Below are 18,718 nucleotides of genomic sequence, written 5' to 3'. Positions count from 1 at the left end.
GATGTACTGAAAGAGATTAAATAATGCCATATTAATCATGCATTTCCAATGTCCTTTCAGTGCATTTTAATACAGCTTTATCTTCTAGTAAGATAGGAAAAAATGGTGAATTACTTTTTAAAAATTCTGACATATCATCAATTGCGTTTAAGGAAACCGGGTTTTAAACTTCCTATACCAACTATCTTGCTGGCAAACATGCAGTTTCTGGTGAACAAAATCAATTATCTCAGAGCTAGGGTGCTGAATCAGAGGGACATTAGGACCACGTGTGTCCCTTGTTTCACTGAATCCAGGTTAATCCCTTCCATACCGGATGCAGCGATTCAGATCGACGGGTTTACTATACACCATCAGGACAGATCTATAGAGGCTCTCAGAAGCAGAGGTGGTGGGGTATGCCTCATGATCAACTCTTCTTGGTGGACAAATATATCAGTGCTGTCCCAATTCTGCTCACCAGATCTGGAATATCTAGCAGTTAAGTGCTGTCCTTTTTACCTACCACGGGAGTTCTCGGGGGGACATTTTGGTAGTGGTATACATTCCATCCCAGGCCAATATCAATCAAGCTTTAGATGATCTGAACAATGGGATCAACATGGAAGAAACAGTGCATCCTAACGCCTTCACCATTGTTTTGGGAGATTTTAGCCAGGCCAGTCTAAAAAAAATCACTAAGCACTACCATCAACAGATCACTTGCAGTACTTGAGGAAACAGCACATTGGACCATTGCTACAGCACCATCAAGAATGTCTACCGTGCTATTCCATGCCCTCACTTCGGGAAGTCTGATCACCTGGCTGTACTTCTACTCCCTGAAGATTTCACTTGCTTTAGCTTTCAGTCCAATGGTACATTTCTTTTTAGCTGACAAACACAATTTTTCTAGCAACACACACAAAATGCTGGTGGAACGCAGCAGGCCAAGCAGCATCTATAGGGAGAAGCGCTGTCGACGTTTCGGGCCGAGACCCTTCGTCAGGACTAACTGAAAGGAAAGATAGTAAGAGATTTGAAAGTCACAAAAAGTAGTTTGAAAAACACAATTTTTCTAGTTGTTCGATGCTAGTTTTATATTTTAACTGACCACCATACTCATGATGGTCTTTTCAGGTTATCTGGAAATGTATCCATTGTAGGCAGAATGGATTATCATGCTCAGTAACTGTCTGCAGTCTTTTATAAATGATACAAATTATAAAAATATTTATTTAAGCATTTCTGATGGTTTATTTTATATATATAGAATGATTATGTTACTGGACTACAGGCCTGGACTAATAATCTAGAGAAAAACACAAGTCTCAGCATGTAGAAGAGTAATTTAAATTCAGTTAATTACAGTACTGTGCACAAGTCTTAGGTACATATATAGGATGCCCAAGACCTTTGCACAGTACTATATTTGTGAACATGGAGCAGATAGCAAGTTTGTAAATCTGGTGGAAGCAAAGGATTTTGGGAATAAGGAGCATGGATTACTGCAGGAAAGGTGTGGAACAGGTGGTAGAGAGCAAGTGCCAAGGGTAAGGGGTGATACGGGTGTAGACACACTCAGCCCTGAGACACCAGTCAAGGTCAGTTGATTCCAAACAATTGGTTTATTGATCATTACAGAACATCACTCTGGTGCTTCCTGCTCCTCTCCTCTTCCTCTTTTCCCAACCATGGTTCCCCTCTCCTTGCCCCCTTTCCACTCTCACTGTGAGACCCATACCAGAATTCAGTTTATCATTTTTATATAATGATACATATTTCTATGACATATGTCATAAAACTTGTTTTGTTTTGCAGCAGCAGTACATAAAATTGGTATAGCACTGTGCAAAAGTCTTAGACATTCTAGCAATTAATATGTGCCCAAGACTTTTGCACAGTACTGTAAATAATCAGGAATAAAAAGTTAGTATTGGCATTGCTGACTGGAAGACTTGGATTATGTGACTTGCAGCCGGTCACTAGTGGTATCCCACAGGGGTCAATGTTGGGACCGCTTCTTTTAACATTATATGTGTATAATTTGGATGACAGAATTGATGGCTTTGTGGCCAAGTTTGCGGACGATACAAAGATAGCTGGAGAGGCAGGTAATGTTAAGGAAGCAAGAAGGATGCAAAAGGATTTGGAAAGATTGGGAGAATGGGCAAAGAAGTGGCAGGTGGGAGTTTGTGGTCATGGAGTCAGGTAGAAAGAATAAGAGCATAGAATATTTACTAAATAGGGAGAAAATCCAAAAATCTAAGGTGCAAAGGACTTGGGATTCCTTGTGCAGGATTTCCTAAAGGTTAACGTGCAGGTTGAGTCAATGGTGAGGGAGACAAATACAATGTTAGCATTTATTTTGGAAGGACTAGAATAGAAAAAAAAAACAAGGATATAATGCTGAGGTTTTTATAATGCACTGATGAAGCCTCACTTGAAGTATTAGGAACAGTTTTGGGCCCCTTATCTAAGAAAAGATGTGCTGACATTGGAGAGGGTTCAATTGAGATTTATGAAAATTATTCTGGGAATGAAAGGGTTATCATATGAGGATTACCCTTGCTGGCTCTGGGCCTGTACTTGCTGGAATTTAAAAAAATGATGGGGGATCTCAATGAAACCTACTGAACATTGAAAGGTCTAGAGAGGATGTTTCCTATAGCAGAATTGGTTTGGACCAGAGGGCACAGCTTCTGATTATAAGGTATCTATTTCAAATGGAAATGAAGAGGAATTTCTTTAACTAGAGGGCAATGAATCTGTGAAACTTGTTGCCACAGTCAGCTGTGGACGCCAGGTCATTGGGTACACTTGAGGGGAAGGCTGATAGGTTCTTGATTAATCATGGCATGATAGGTTACAGGAGAAGGCAGGGAAAGGGATTGTGAGGGAAATAGATCAACCATGATGAAATGGCAGAGTAGGCTCAATGGACCGAATGCTCTAATTTTGCTGATATGTCTTATGGTCTAAGTGGAAGCTTTACATCACTTTGAGAGTGAATTTGCTATTACCAGGATTCAATTGTATTGGATGTTCTTAAGTTATGTTTTACAGTCAAGTTTTTCATTGCAAATCATCACCTTTTTTAAAAAGACAAAGGAATAACTGGTAATACCTGTAAAGTACTCAAAGCAGTCTTGCTGAAGAACTTCATAAAGAACACCTAGAAGTTGCCACATATTAGGAGAGATTACTTGGCACGTTAAACTGTATGCTAGAGACAACACCTCTTCATAGAATTCTGGAACAGAAAAAAAAGCAGACATTGTAACAAACATCATACAGAGGAAAATGTAATGTACAGCTATCTATTAATGAAAATAATTTAACAACAAAGTGAAATTACAACAACATTTTGGTTGGTTTCATATTACCAATATAGGAATATAAAAATGAAAATTAATAAGTAGCCTAACAATCACCTAATAATGTGTCATTGAAGCAGAAAGCTCTTGTAGAATAGTTGCAGGTAAACTGAAATGTTAATATTACTAGTTGAGGTAGTGGTATAACCTTCATTTTACTCAGACCAAAATTTGAGTTGAATCTTCAGTATAATACCAGGAAACACAAATCATTAGAGAGTTAATCTCTTCATAAATAGGAGTTTAGCATAGGAGTTTTTATTATCCCAATGTTCCAGTGTGTAGGGCCAGAGAAATGGCATCCACCATGGACCTATTAAGGTGGTAGACAAATTGCAAAGAGTCAAAGGGAGGCTGGAGTTGAAGAGTGCTATCACCAGCCTCTTGAAGCACTTCACAGTGATGGATGACAGAGCCAGCAAATAACAGTCATTAAGACACGTTACTTTATTTTGCCTCAAGTTCTGGACAATCAATAACAGATTAAAAGAGAATGGTCTAAAAGCTAATTTGTTTCTAAGCTTCAGCATTAAAACAGCACCACATACTGTTACAAATGCCATACTTTAGTCATTGTCTAAACACCATGTATTTTCCAATGACATTCCAATTACAAAATATAATGACATTTTTTTTCCCTGAATACTTGCAAAGGAATTAAGACACTTGCTGGCATTTAACACAAAATTGTATTCTCAACAAGAGCTCAGCTCTTAATAAGACCTAGGATCAGTGCAGTAGGGAATTCTGTGGAAAATACCCCAAGAGAGAGAAAGGGAAGGCAGTGAACCCTTCATTTTACAGATTGTGAGTCAGAGATTTTAACCCAAGACATCAACACAAAGTAAGTGGTTCTTTGGATTAGGGAGCCAAAAGACCAACTGCGAGGTATGCATGGCAAGAAATGGCAGCTGAACTGACCTCCATGAGTAACATGGAGCAATGCACAAAGAAGAAGCACAATTCCACAAAGTACATCGTTGAGATTTGTCACTGAGATATTTTGGAAAATATTCATTCAGCAATCTGTTGGTCTCCCTCTTGCCGTGGAAAGAGTGACATCTCTCTGTCACTTGTTAGTGAGAAAGAGCCTGTGGCATGTCAAAGTGCTGGACTGTATGGACTGTCGTTTTTTGTTGGGAGTTCAGATCATGGACTCTCTTGGGGACTTGCTATTGCTGGCTTGGTGGATGGTGGGCATTGATGATTCCTGCTAGACAAGGTTGGGGGGGGGGGGGCTAATGCTTTGATGCTGCTTATACGTGGGAGGGGATGGGAGCCTTTGGGGTTCTAACATTTTTCTGACATTTATTCTTCAGGTTTTTTTCCTTGTTTTGTGAATGTCTGCAAAGAGTAAGAATTTCACGTCGTATGCTACATACATTCTCTAATATTAGTAGAACCATTGAAGTAAAAAGTCCAAAAAGGAATAACAAGATAGTGTTAAAGGGTTCATGAACAATTCAGAAATATAATGGCCAAGGGGATATATGGTGACATTTTGCAGGCAACTCACAAAACTACTAGATATACTTCTTTTGAACTATGATTGCTGCAAGCTGCAGCTTGTAATTTCCCTTTAAGGAGCATACTTTACAACAATCTAAATGAACTAATAATTTTAGAATCACTTGGCAAACTTAGCTCTCAGGAATGCAGTTACAATACCTTGAAGCAAACAACGTTCAGCCATCACCAGAAGAGTGGATGAGATGGTTGGGGTGGATTTCAAGCCAGATTAGAGCGTCAAGGCCTGACAGTGGAAAACGAACCGGTATTCAGCCCTACTGCCCTGTGCCAGCCACCTGAGTCTGCCCTGTCTGCCTGCATTTGACCTATCTCCCTCTCTTCTCAGCACTAAATTTGATGGAAGCTGCAAGTGTCTTGCAGTTTTGGGACCAGTTATTGCCCTGCAGCCACTGGGCTGCTGGACTGGCTTCACTCACCTCAACGTTGAACTGACTCACTTTCTGGGACCCTACAGCACATGTTCAGGGTATTTATGATATATATTTTTTTTAATTATCTGTACGATTTGTCCTGTTTTGCATATTGCATGTTTGCCGTTCTTCGTTATGCATGGGGTTTTCTGGATTCTATTGTATTTCTTTGTTTTCCTGTAAGTGTCTGCAAGAAAATGAATCTCATGGCTGTACATGGTATACATATTTTGATAAATTTACTTTGAACTATGAGCTTTGAAGAGGAAGAAGCTGTTCCTAAATCATTGTGTAAGTGCCTTCAGGCTCCTATTCCTATTGCCCATAGGTAACAAGAAGAGGGCCTATCCTGGAGGGTGAGAACCCTTAATAACGGACACTGCCTCCTCATGATGTCCTCTATAATGGAGAGGGCTGTGCCCATGATCGAGCTGATGGAGTCTGCAAGCCTTTGCAATCTCTTATGATTCAGTGCATTGGAGTCTCCATATCAAGCTGTAATGATACCAGCTAGAATGGTCTCCACTGTACATTTATGGAAATTTGTAAGTCGTTGGTGACATTTAAAAAACTCCTAATAATGGTTTGCCTTCTTCACGATTGCATCAGTGTTTTGGCTCCAGGATAGACTTGATGTTGACACCCAGGGACTTGAAGCAGCTCATACTTTCCACTGTTAATGGATACTGGTATGTGTTCTCCCGACTTTCCCTTCTCAAAGTCCTCAGTGTTGACATTGAGTGCAAGGTTATTTTGTGATATTACTCAACCAAATAATCTATCTCACTCCTCATTGCCATCTGAGATTTTACCAACAACAGTGATGTTATCAGTGAATTGAGATAGTGGTTTCAGTTATGCTTAGTCTCACAGTCATAATAGAAGAGAAAGTAGAGTAGTGAGTATCCTTGAGGTCCACCTGTATTGATCGTTAGTGATGAGGAGATGTTACTACTTGTCTGCACTGACTATAGTCTCCCAATAAGGAAGTCACAGAGGGAGGTACAGGTTTTTGAGTTAGGCCATTAGTGCTGACGAAATGACAGTGTTGAATGCTGAACTACAAATGATAAATAGTAGCCTGACGTGTCTTGTTGTTGTCTAAGTGCTCCAAATCAGAGTGGAGAACCAGTGAGATTGAGTCCACTCCATGCTTATTATGGTGAAAGAGAAATTGCAGTGGGTTCCAGGTCCTTGCTCAGACTGGAGTGAATTCAAACTATAACCAAACTCTCAAGGCACTTCAGTGCTTTATGTATGAGTGTTATTGAGTGATAGTCACTGAGGCAGCTCACCCTGCTCTTCTTTGGTCCTGGTTTGAATTCTGACCTTTTAAAGGAGGGGACACCCCAGACAGCAGCAGAGAGAGGTTGAAGATATCCAATCCTTTCAGCAAAACAGAGAATTTCAAGCATCCACTAATGGGTCTAAATCCTTATTCCCTACTAAACAGAATTCAAGAAGCATCTTTCCCAGGGGAAGTAGCAGTTTAAGAATGTGGATAATTACTAATATTGCAAGGGGTTATTGTGATGAATAATAAATGGTGGCCCTACCAATGATGCCTGAATTTCCAGAGAGATATGAAACAATGAGGAAATAGTTGTTCTCACGTTACTCTATAGGAAAATACATTCATTTGTGCAGTCTTGAAATAAACACCACAGTACAATCAGATTTCCTGATAATCCTTATTCATTTATCTCAATGCCATTCGTGTAACTATGCTGTGTGCAAACTGCCTTTTGCCGTTTCTTCTCTTACAACAATGACCAGACTTTGCAGAGTCAAATCATTGGATATTGAATGTAGATATAGAATTATTTATGAATGTCACTATATGTATCAAAGTTCCCTTTTAAATTTTCTATTCATGTTCAAGGGATGAGAATTACAAACACTTGTACAACTTTGCCAGGGCCTAATTTTGATTTCATCTGTAAAATAGTGAAAACAAAGTTTACACTGTACCTATTACATGTTTCTGAAGTACTAGTCCAATGACCTGCAAACAGATCCCCTCGAGCTGCTGTGTAATCTAGAGAATGGGGAGGAAATGGAGGGAAAAATGCTTAGTGTTACTCTTGTACCCAAACAGGTGAGCAAACAACAGTGCTATTTACTCAATATTGCTGCCAGAAGTTTAAGAGATCTAAATCAAGTCAAACTCTTCAAAAATAGAAATTAAATTTCCCAAATAATGCAACTTGTTTTAATATGAATCTTAAAGTTCTTTAAGAGAATAAAAGCCTCCTCCATCAATTAGGATGTATATAGCATCTGAGTTGTAACACAAAAATAGTTTGCATAATCAACTAATTAATAACATCTCCTGCAGCATGCGTTTGTTAAAATTATTAAACAGCTAGAAATTTATTAATGAGGACTGATAGAGATACATAGAAATCTACAGCACATTACAGGCCCTTTGGCCCACAATGTTGTGCCGACCATATAACCTACTCTAGAACAAAGAAATACGAAAAAAGAATTACAAAGTCAATCATATAGACTAGCCTGTAAAGTCAAGTTCTTCAGTGCATTAACTGAATGCATATTAAGAATCAGGCAGCGTCAATATCAAAGTTCGTTATTCAACAAGAAACACTTCCCTTGGAAATGTTCCTGTTTTTATTTTATAAAATAATCTCTGGTTCATTCACTTTGATCACAAAATGTTAGAAAGCAGGCTAGATACTAGGTCACATTCTGGCCTCTCTGTAATGTGTAGTTGGAAAGGTTGGGGAGGGGTGGGGAATGGAGGCTGGGCAGGGAAAAAAATGAAAAAGTGTATTTGCATCTTTAAACTCAGTGGCATAAAGCCTGATTAAACATATCAAAGGCAACTGACAGCAGAAAGATATCTGCTGCAGAGAAAAGCAAAGTCCTGTAGTGAACCCAGTTGTGCTTTTGTTTTGAAGATAAATGGATAGGTTCATTTTATCTTTCTATGGAGCAGCCATAAGTATTTTTGCACAAAAAAAAACTCAGAACCAGGTGTGAAATGGCACTATCTATTAATGAGCATCCAATATCTCAATGAGATTGACATTTTTTTTGAAGGAAACAATCAGGCCTCTGAGCTTGATTATTTCCTTCCAGTCAGTGACGTGGTTCTAAAGAAGGTTAATACCTACATCTTTACGTTTATTCTCACTCTGAATTTCAACATATGTTCTCAGTGTCATTTCAAGTCACCTACTTCAGTACTTTTTGAATGGGTTTGAAGAAGGACATTTGACCTAAAATGTTAATTCCTATTTTTCTCATTTTATAGATGCTGCCTGCATGTTATTTCCAGAAGTTCCTGTTTTTATTTCAGATTTCCAGCCCCTGGAGCTTTTGAGCTTCCCCCAACATGTCCTTTGTTTCTCTTAGTAGGTACAGAGGAGATGTCAGGGGTAAGTTGTTGTTTTTTTTTCACGTAGAGTGGTGAGTACATGGAATGAGCTGCTGGGGACAGCAGTGGAGGCGGATACAATAGGGTCTTTTAAGAGACTCCTGGATAGATACATGGAGCTTAGAAAAATAGAGGGCTATGGGTAACCGCAAGTAATTCCTAAAGTAAGTACATGTTTGGCACAGCATTGCGGGCCGAAGGGCCTGTATTGTGCTGTATGTTTTCTATGTTCTATGTTCTAATTCCCCATTACCAAGCCACACACCTCTCACATTTCTTTTATCTTTCTCCCATTTTGCAACACAGTTCTTTGTCAACCTCTGGGTTCAATCTTCTATCCCTGCACATCATGCCTAATGAATTTAACTTTACCCAAACAAGATTACTATTATTTTCCTGATAACTATTTAAGTCAACATAGTGATACTGGAGCCTCATTTCCTTCTCCTGAAATATGCATCTCACTCTCAAGGTAGGTCTTAAACATGTTCACTTGTCAGTCTTATCTCATGGGCCTTCCACTCCCAGTTCACTAAAATTTGTCCTGCAAAACGTCCTGTCCCTTCCAAACAAACCTCAACCCCATCTACACTACCAGTGATTCTTTCCAACTTACTTTTCTAAACAAATGTGCCCCAGATATGCTTCTGCTGTTGGAAGGATATGAATAGGTGTTTTGGTGTGTGGGCTTTTGTTTAGCCAATGTGATGAAGGCAATCTTCTCAAGATTAAGTGCTCTTAAAGAAAATGCCTCATGAAGTCACTGACCTCCTTGTGATCTTCCACTACAGTCAAAATGGTGTCTATCGTGTTTAGGATGCCCATTGCCATTACAGTTTTGTCCTCAACTTCTTCATAAGCATCACTTTGAAGGACTTTGCTGAATGTCATTGCCTGGGAAGGAAAATAACAAGCCTTGTTTTAACATTTACAAACTTACTCTGATCAATTTGTTTGGAAAAATGAAAGCACGTATGTTATTTAATAAAAGATTTAAAAGAATGCTTATTTCAGTGTATTTTATTTATTAAATATAGCAAGAATAATGACAAAGAGCAGGAGGAATACCTTTAATTAATGCAAGTTCAGGAATGTTGTTTCTCAATAAAGAATGGTGCCTGAGCTGAACACAAATGCTGCCTTTAACCCACTGTTCTAACCACAGTGGCGGGGAGATATACTGACACATATATACCTCCCCTCCCCCTTCCAAAGCTCTCTAAAAGCCACCTCATTTATGAACTTTTGGTGCCTATTCAAATATCCTTTTATCTGGTATCAATTGTTTTCTAACCATGGTCTTGCATTGTATTACATTGCATGGGAACATAAGAAACTGCTGGAAGTTGTGGATTCACCACAAAACATCACCGCACACCCTTCCTCACCACTGGTAGTATTTACATGTTGTGCTGACACAAGAAGGCAACATGTATCAAAGATCTCCTCCAACCACCATCAAGGCCGTGTACTCACAGCTACCAATGAGCAGGAGGTACAGAAGCCTGAAATCTCACACCACTAGTTTCAAGAATAGCTACTTCAGTATTAATTCGGTTCTTGAACCAATCTCTACAATCCCAATCACTATACTTTAACAAACCTATGACCACTGATTATTTTGCACTAAAATGAATCTTTCTTGTCATACTTGTGTACTTCCTTGTAAAGAATTGTTTATTATGTATGTTTAATTTATTTGTTTCCTGTGAATGCTGCTTTATAATGCTGTGTCTGTGATGCTGCTGCAACTAAGTTTTTCCACTGTGCTTACAAGACATAACTTGACTTTGACTAAAACCCTGAAAGAAACATAAATTGTCATGATTATGTTTATTGATAGCTTTTCAGGAATGAAGCAGTTTCACCTCATTTAAATGTGGATTAAAAAGTGGTCAGAGATCTGAGGGATGTCTTCAGGAATTATAAAATGGTAGTGTGAATTGCTGATTGGATTTATACCATATGCAAAGGAGGGTTTGAATTTTATATGGTCTCCCAACAGATAATCTTCCAGAGCCTGAGCATTTTATGAGAAAAGCACCTGAAGATAACTGTATTCAAGCAGCCAGTTGGGTAACCAGTAAAGTGAGATCTAAAGTGCTTTTAAAAAGCAAACATGAGGTCATCTGCAGATGCTGGAAATTCAAGCAACACACACAAAATGCTGGTGGAATGCAGCAGGCCAGGCAGCATCTATAGGGAGAAACACTGTCGACGTTTTGGGCCGAGACCCTTTGTCAGGACTAACTGAAAGGAAAGATAGTAAGAGAGGTCTTCTCCTATCACTTCGCATTTCCCCCTTCCCCCACCACTTTCAATTCTTTTACTATCTTTTGCTGCTCTCACAAGTTCCACAGGGATTAGGTCACTTAAATTCAGATGTACTGGTGTCAATACAACAATCTCATGCATTGTAAAACTGTTTCTCAGTGGAACCAGAGCTGATTTTTTGTTGATGTTTCTCCCTCATCCTTTTTATTTATTTAATGATGTGGGGTGGTCCCAGTTCAGAATAAACAGTAGCCCCTGCTCCAAATGAACTGTGTGCAAATGCCTCACTCATTCAGAGAGTAACAATATTGAAATGTGTAAAAGCAGCTAGTCTATATAGCAACTAGAAGAGCAATCTGGTCAGTCCCATTCCCTATAGCACTATTGCACGAGAGCTTAAAATTTATTTATTCCTAATTTTATTCTGAAACTATCAGCAATTATCTAATTTTTTTTGGAAGGAATTTCAGAAGAAACAGGAATAGGATGTGCATGCTAACATTTGAGGTTGGGAAAGGTTAGGAATAAGTTAGATAATTAAATAAACAAAAACAGGAAAGAACTGAAAAATATCTCAACTATCTGCTCCATGTGCATTTTAATTTGGAGTACTGGATATTAATGATAAAAAGAGTTGCAATAAAGTTCAAAATGACCACAGATGGGCAATAAAAGACACATTTATGGAGCACCCTTTTGATCTTGGAGTATCCAAAGCACTCTATAGCCAGGAATATTATTGAAATACGGCTGCTGTAGCAACCTAAATGACACAGCAATATTTTGGAACACATGAACAGCAAAGACACAATGACCAGACAATATTATTTTAGTAAAGAAGGACACTGGACACAACTTTCTTCTTCAAAATAATGCCATGGGATCTAATCTTACACAAAAAGGAGTAAAGACAGAGAGTGAGAACAAAGGAAAATAGGGACAGATACATAGCAACATGAGTAGGAGACAGTGAGAGCCAACAGCAAGAATAAGGGAGTGAAAAAAAATAAGATACACCAAAGTATATAGAAAAAAAGAATGTCTGTCTGATTCACATTAGCCCATGGGAAATGGCTGGCTGGTGAGTCACTACCAGTGGTGCTTTTGTTTTTAACCTCCATTTATTTCAGTTCAGTGGGTTAACCTAATAATTAAAGATGTGTGGTTGGGTGTCTCAATTGCAAAGAATTTGCATTCTGTGTCAGGTAGGAACTCTGCAATGTTTCGAAGTCCTGGACAACTACAGGTAGTTGAAAGTGTCATCAGACAAAGGAGCTCAAGCTCTGGGTTTTGAAGCTTGAGCATTAGCTGATGCTAATCTACCAGGTCAGAGAACATGGTTAAGGAGATGATCACCCTAGAACTCAAGTGAATGCGGGTTTAGAGAAAATGAGTGACTGCTACACAGACATAAAGAGCAGGAAGAAAGCAAAAGGACATCTTGTTCACATCTTGTTCATTCAGTTTTAAATACCGATAGGGCAAAGCTGCTTCCCTGGAGAATGCAGGCAGTCTTAAGACACAGCACCACACTGACACAGCAAGCAGAAGGAGGGGAAAGACCAAAAGAGGAATAGCTTTTTAAATTTCTATAATTAAGGGGCAGGCAAGTGTTTCGCCGTCATAAATTCATTTCAAGCATGGTACGCTACCTACCTGATGGTACAGAAAAGGATATTTTTGACTGCTTTCTGGACATCCCAGATCAGCATCAAAGGTTGTGATCCATATTGGTATCCATAAACTAAGCAGTAAATCAGATTAGATTTTACAGGAAGATTATCAGGAAAGAGCTTAAGAAATAATGTATCAAAGAAATGAGCATATAAATAAGAGAATAGTACGGATGAACCCACATAGATGGAGAAATCATACAAGATTAATTGTTTTAGATTCCTGTAGAAGGTGAGATCTGTAGAGGCTACAAAAGTTGCTGAAGGCAGAAGCCAATATTCTTGGTGGCTGATTTCCTAGAGCTTTTGGATAAGATTTAAAATAATATCGGAGAGGTATAGGAAATCAAACAGATTCAAAAAGGAGAAGAGCAAAAAGCTGGAAGGGAGGAAACTGATGACAGAATTTGGATGACAGATCAGAAACCTGGCTGTGACTCCTGGTATACACCGATTGCACAGAGTAAACAAAATAAGGTAAACAACTTGAAAGCTTAGCTGGATGTTTGGAAGTATAAACACAAAGAGATTCTGTAGACACTGGAAATCCTCAGCAACACACATGAAATACTGGAGGAACTCAGTAGGTCAGCCAGCATCAATGGAGAGGAATAAATATTTGCCATTTCAGGCAGAGACCCTTCATCAATCACGAGTTCCTCCAAAATTGTGTGTGTGTGCTGTTTGAAAGTATGTTATTTAGCCATTAACTAAACACAACTTTAACAGCAACTTAATAGATAAGATGATTAAAAGGGTGGGAAGAGGTGACAAAATTGGTTAAGAAACGTTAACAATGGTGATAAGGAATATGTCATAACTATTAAGAAATACATTAAACTAAATAATTAAGATAGGGTAAACACTACTGGAAATTCACAGCTGGCTTCAAAATAATTGAAAGGAGATAGGAGAGCAAATTTCAAACATGCAATAAGAATACAGTAATAGTGAGAGACATCCATTATCCATTACTCTAATATTAACTGAGATACAGACAAAGTAAGGAATAGTCACCAGATGCTTAAGTTCCTGTGCATTTAGGAGAACTCTGTTGGTCATTATGCAGGAGAAGGTTAATGTTACTAGGACAAGAAGTGAATATCAAAGGTTGACTAGAAATAGCTACCTGAAGGTAAGACAGTCACTATATATTAAGGTGCTTTAAGGGAAATGTAATACAAAAGGAAATGTTACGTGATGCAGAGAGTTTAGTTCTTCAGAAAGCCAAGTACAGATAAAATTAAAATGGAGATTAGGTGTGCCCTAGAACATAAAAGATTGAGGGAAGACTTAATAGAGGTATACAAAATTAGGAGGGGTAGAGAGAGTTAAATACAAGCAGGCTTTTTCCACTGAGGCTGGGTGAGACTACAACTGGAGGGCACGGGTACAGGGTGAAATGTGAAATGTTTAAGGGGAAGCTTCTTCACTCAGAGGGTGGTGAGAGTATGGAATGAGCTGCCAGTAGAAGTTATGAATGTGATTTCAATTTCAATATTTGAGTTTGGATAGGTACATGAATGGGAAGGGTATGGAGGGTGCAGGTTGACGGGAAGAGGCAGCTGAAATGGTTTGGCAAGTACTGGATAGGCCAAAGAGCCTGTATCTATGCTCTAGTTTTCTATGACCTCTATGACTCTAAATAAGGCTTTGAATAAAAAGAGCTAAAATCCAAGAAAATCCAAAGATTTTATGTACAGAGAATAAGTGACTAAAATAAAAGTTGGACCTATTAGAGACAAATATTTTCTTTAGTAATGTTCCTAATGAATGCTTAGAAGACATGTTTACAAAGGGAAAATAAGAGGGCAATGCCAACAACATAGTGAAAGAGTATGAAATATTGGATGGGATAACCATTGTAAGAATATGTATTAAGAAAGTAGCATTTTTGAAAATGGAAAGATCATTAGACATTGGTGAAATATATATCCCAGGGTAATGGAATAAAAAAAATGGAGGATGTAATTTTTATTTCAACAATCCTCCCAAATACAAGGTGCCAAAGTATTGGAAGATTGATTACCCTATACCATTAGTTAAAAAGAGAGGAAAAAGAAACCAAGTGAAGGCTGATCAGATGGTTTAAGTCCAATGGTGGATAAATTATTGGAATCAATTCTGAAACCTTTAGCTTATCATACTAATTTACTTCCTGAATTTAGAGAAGCACAGATCAATTAATTAATTTCTCTTTCCATTGATGCCTGCTAATTTGCTGAGTGTTTCCAGCATTTTTTGTTTTATTTATTTTAGATTTCCAGTATCTGCAGTTATTAGAAGGAAATATTTGACTAACCAGAATGAGGGCTGATCAGGGTAGCATACTTGATGTAATCTATATGAACTTAGCATTACTATTAACAAGCTCTCATATGATGGGCTGGTCAACAAAGTAAAAGCATGCAACATCAAAGAAGAGTAGCAAATTGGGTACAAAATTGACCCAGTGTTCGGATGTAATGGTAGTACTTTTGCAAATAGATCACTTTTACCAGTAGATTTCCAACAGACATACTTGGTCTCTTGTCTTTCATAGTATATATTATTGAATTAAGCAAATGTAACAAACATGGTGAAGAAGCCTGAAGATGTAAATAACTGGCCATATTATTAATAGAGCTTCAAACTGCAAGGAGAGATAGATGATCCAGTGACATCAAAAGTGGTGAACAGAAAGGATGCAAAGGACTAAAATATTTCAGCTATGACAAATGGCTTCCTTCTGTGTTGCACATCTTCTGCGATATCTAGCTAAGAGGATAAAAACACATCCTCAGTTTAACTCATCTAGTATAAGGCATCATTGATAGTGCAGTGGTAGTTCACTGGGAACATCAACCTGGGTTGTGTGCTCAATTTTCTGGATTAAAACAAGAACCCGTACTCTTTAGACTAAGAGTGAAGACTACCATTGCTTGGTCATATTGTTTTTTTTCCTAAAGCATCAAAGTTGCTCAATGAAAAGACCAAGACACTGGACTCACACTGTTACAAACAAATCCCAGTTTCTAGTAAATACTTACCAAATGTTGTGTCATATCAACAGCAATTGTAGTCATCTCCTCACTGTATTCACATATCATCTTCTGAATGACATTAGTGAGATCATCATTCTCAGTTTCACGGACCACATGGAGCAGCTCCTGCATCACTGGTCGAACTGATGGCTTTATATACTGTTTAGCTGCGGAATACACATTAGTGTAGAAGCTTCAAAATGCCTAGTTGGCTTCTTCTTCCCCACCCCCCGCTCCAAGCAGAAATTGTTGCACCTTCTTCCATTTACATCAACTTGATGGCATAATTTTCTGAAGACTTAAGCCAGCAGGAAGAAATATACATAGGGCAAGAAGAGCTTCCCCAAGTAAACCGTTTATTTCATACCCACTCTCAATACAGCAATCTTGAATGAGAATCTACATTTCATTACCAAGTGGAAGCTCAAGGAGGAAGCACAATTGATATTTTTAGCTTGTGTTTATCACAAATATATTCTAATCTTATTCAGATTAGTTAGCTGAAAGCAGTGCCAGCTGTACAGTCCAACAGGACAATTCCAATTGATTATGTCCAATATATTTTGAGACAATTAATCTGCCCCAGTAGCAGACATCCCACCCTGCAAATACTCATTTCAGGGAGGTAGCACCCCCCCCCCCACCCGGTTTGACCTCCAAGGGTGTATGTAATACTTTGTTTAGTGACTTTGTCTAATCTGTAAACCAAGTTGGGTATATGCAGAAAATGTGACATTAAAATAAGTGCTAATGTTATATTAACATTATCATATTACCAGTGCCAAGCTGCATGGGTCCTAGTGCCCTTCCCTTGGACATCGGTGGCATGGAGAGGGGAAGGCCTGCAGCTTGGACAACTGCTGGTCTCCCATACAACCCTGCCCAGGCCTGCGCCCTGGGAACTCCAGGCGCAGATCCATGGTCTCTCGAGACCGACGGAGGCCACCACCACCATTATCATGGAGTCGTTTTTTTATTCTATTACAACTTTAAGCAAGTCTACAGGGAGTTTGGCCTCATCACGTAGGACATCAATAGAGTAGCTGCTTAGCAGCTAGCCAGCTAGTTTAAATAACATTAGTTATGCGAATGAATACATGACACTTGCTAAACTCACCTCAACATGTCTTTTACTGTCATTTAACCCACCATGGGCAATAGAAAAGTCACTGTTGCAAACAGTGCAGCGAGCAACACTGTCATTATTTTTGACCCCTATTAGGCAGGAGTACACTTTAGTGTAGTCTGGGGTGAAGTACATTTTATATTTTCTTTTTTTGGAACACTCTGCCATGGCGCAGCAGGACATTAAACTGAACTGATGGACGAGACAGAGAGGACGACTGTAAAGCCCGACCACAGAGAAAACTGATAGGTCTACTTAGCACGGACAGAGACCAATCAGGATGCTACCTCTCAATCTCACTTTTCCTCTTCCTCTCCCTCTCAAAAACAAAATCGATTTCTGGGATTTTGTATATAATTTGCGGGCATCAGGGAGCCACTATCAATATGTGGGAGACTCCCGGAACTTCCAGGAGAGGTGGGATGTCTGCAGTAGCTTCTTCTCAGGTGAAGGAGAGAGCACAGGGGGCCAGCAATGTTAAGTCTTCTACTTAATTCCCTTGCCGACCTCCATTTATCACAAGCTTCTTTCATTGCTGTGTTTGACATGTAATATTTACCCCAATTCCTTCTGACTAGAGAGCCACGTTCCAATCAGTGGACGGAAAGGCCCACATGAGGCCGTGTCAGCACTGCTTTTTATACCATTTGTATACTGATTTGCCATGCCCAACACTACAGGAAACAGCTATCTCAGTGCTCGTAAGAATAAACAATAGATAAACAATAGAAAGACACCACAGTATTTATATTTATATGTGATGTATATTTAGAAATACAGCATAGAAACAAGCCCTTCCGGTCCAATAAGCCCACGCTGCCCAATTACACCCATGTGACCAATTAATCTATTAACCCACACATGTCTGGAATGTGAGAGGACCAAAACACCAGGAGGAAACCCACATTGTTTTGGGAGAACGTAGTACACTAGCTCCTTACAGCAGAATTGAACCCAGGTCATTGGCACTAACCACTACACTCCATGCCACTCACCACCCCCGCACCTCTAATGTTACTTGAGTCTTGCATTTTTCTGCTGGTTGGAATGGAATAATAGATCTTGTGTCCTTTTAAACTTCAGCCACTGCACCGAGTATGATTACTCTGGCATACTTTCCATCAAGGTGACTCTGAACAGGATGCAACAGTACAGCAACACTGCCCAAATTAAGATGCTAATATACTTTTAAATACAGAAACTGGAAATTAATTTAATCAGGTTACAGTGTTGTTATAAATGGGTTTTTTTTTACTCGGCCTCAAGAAAAAAGCAGCAGTCTGATTTATATTGAATTCAATATATGGTCAAGGAGATGACAAACAACATACAAAGATGTTAAATAATTCAAGAATCACAGGAGGCACTTGAGCAAAAGTTCTCTCTTCAACTCACCATGATCTTGATTACTTATATATGACTGAAGAGCTATGGCAGCTTCAACTTTGACTGGCATCTCTTTATCTTCAATTAAACTCTTCTTCACCAACTCAACTGCATTTCTTAAGTTGAGGTCATTTGTGAACTTTAGTTTGCAAAATGAATGAAGAACCCAACATGCCTAAAATCCAAAGCAAGAAACAATAATCAGCTTTATTAGAGAATCAGTGTGTGTAGTATGTAGGCCTCCACTAGTCTCGATAGAACATGGATTTAAACCTTGGAAAGTTTCCAGGGTGCAAGCCTGGGCAAGGTTTTTTTTAAATGGAAGACTGGCAGTTGCCCAAGCTGCAAGTCTCCCCTCTCCACACCACCGTTGTTGTCCAAGGGAAGGGCATTAGGACCCATACAGCTTGGCGCCGGTGACATCACAGAGCAATGTGTGGTTAAGTGCCTTGCTCAAGGACACACACACACACAGCCTCAGCCAAGGCTTGAACTAGCGACCTTCAGATCACTAGACAAAGTCTTAACCACTTGGCCACG

General features: G+C 39.0%; 1 protein-coding gene across 4 annotated transcripts in view; it reads right to left on the bottom strand.

Annotated features, from left to right (window-relative positions):
* Nucleotides 1-18,718, bottom strand: part of ipo8 (importin 8) — a 111,021-nt gene that overhangs the window by 20,156 nt on the left and 72,147 nt on the right. For all 4 annotated transcript variants that reach the window (XM_059977823.1, XM_059977825.1, XM_059977824.1 and 1 more), the window contains 5 exons: nt 18,188-18,353; nt 15,673-15,833; nt 9,465-9,590; nt 7,268-7,334; nt 3,107-3,232 (listed from right to left, as the gene is read on the bottom strand). In XM_059977823.1, the coding sequence (XP_059833806.1) occupies nt 3,107-3,232; nt 7,268-7,334; nt 9,465-9,590; nt 15,673-15,833; nt 18,188-18,353 (646 nt within the window). The remainder of the gene's footprint in view (nt 1-3,106; nt 3,233-7,267; nt 7,335-9,464; nt 9,591-15,672; nt 15,834-18,187; nt 18,354-18,718) is intronic.

This window comes from Hypanus sabinus, chromosome 8 (genome assembly GCF_030144855.1).
Source record: "Hypanus sabinus isolate sHypSab1 chromosome 8, sHypSab1.hap1, whole genome shotgun sequence".
In the NCBI taxonomy this organism is placed as follows: domain Eukaryota; kingdom Metazoa; phylum Chordata; class Chondrichthyes; order Myliobatiformes; family Dasyatidae; genus Hypanus; species Hypanus sabinus.
The sequence above is the reverse complement of the archived record's forward strand: the minus strand, read 5'-3'. Positions and strand labels throughout refer to the sequence as shown.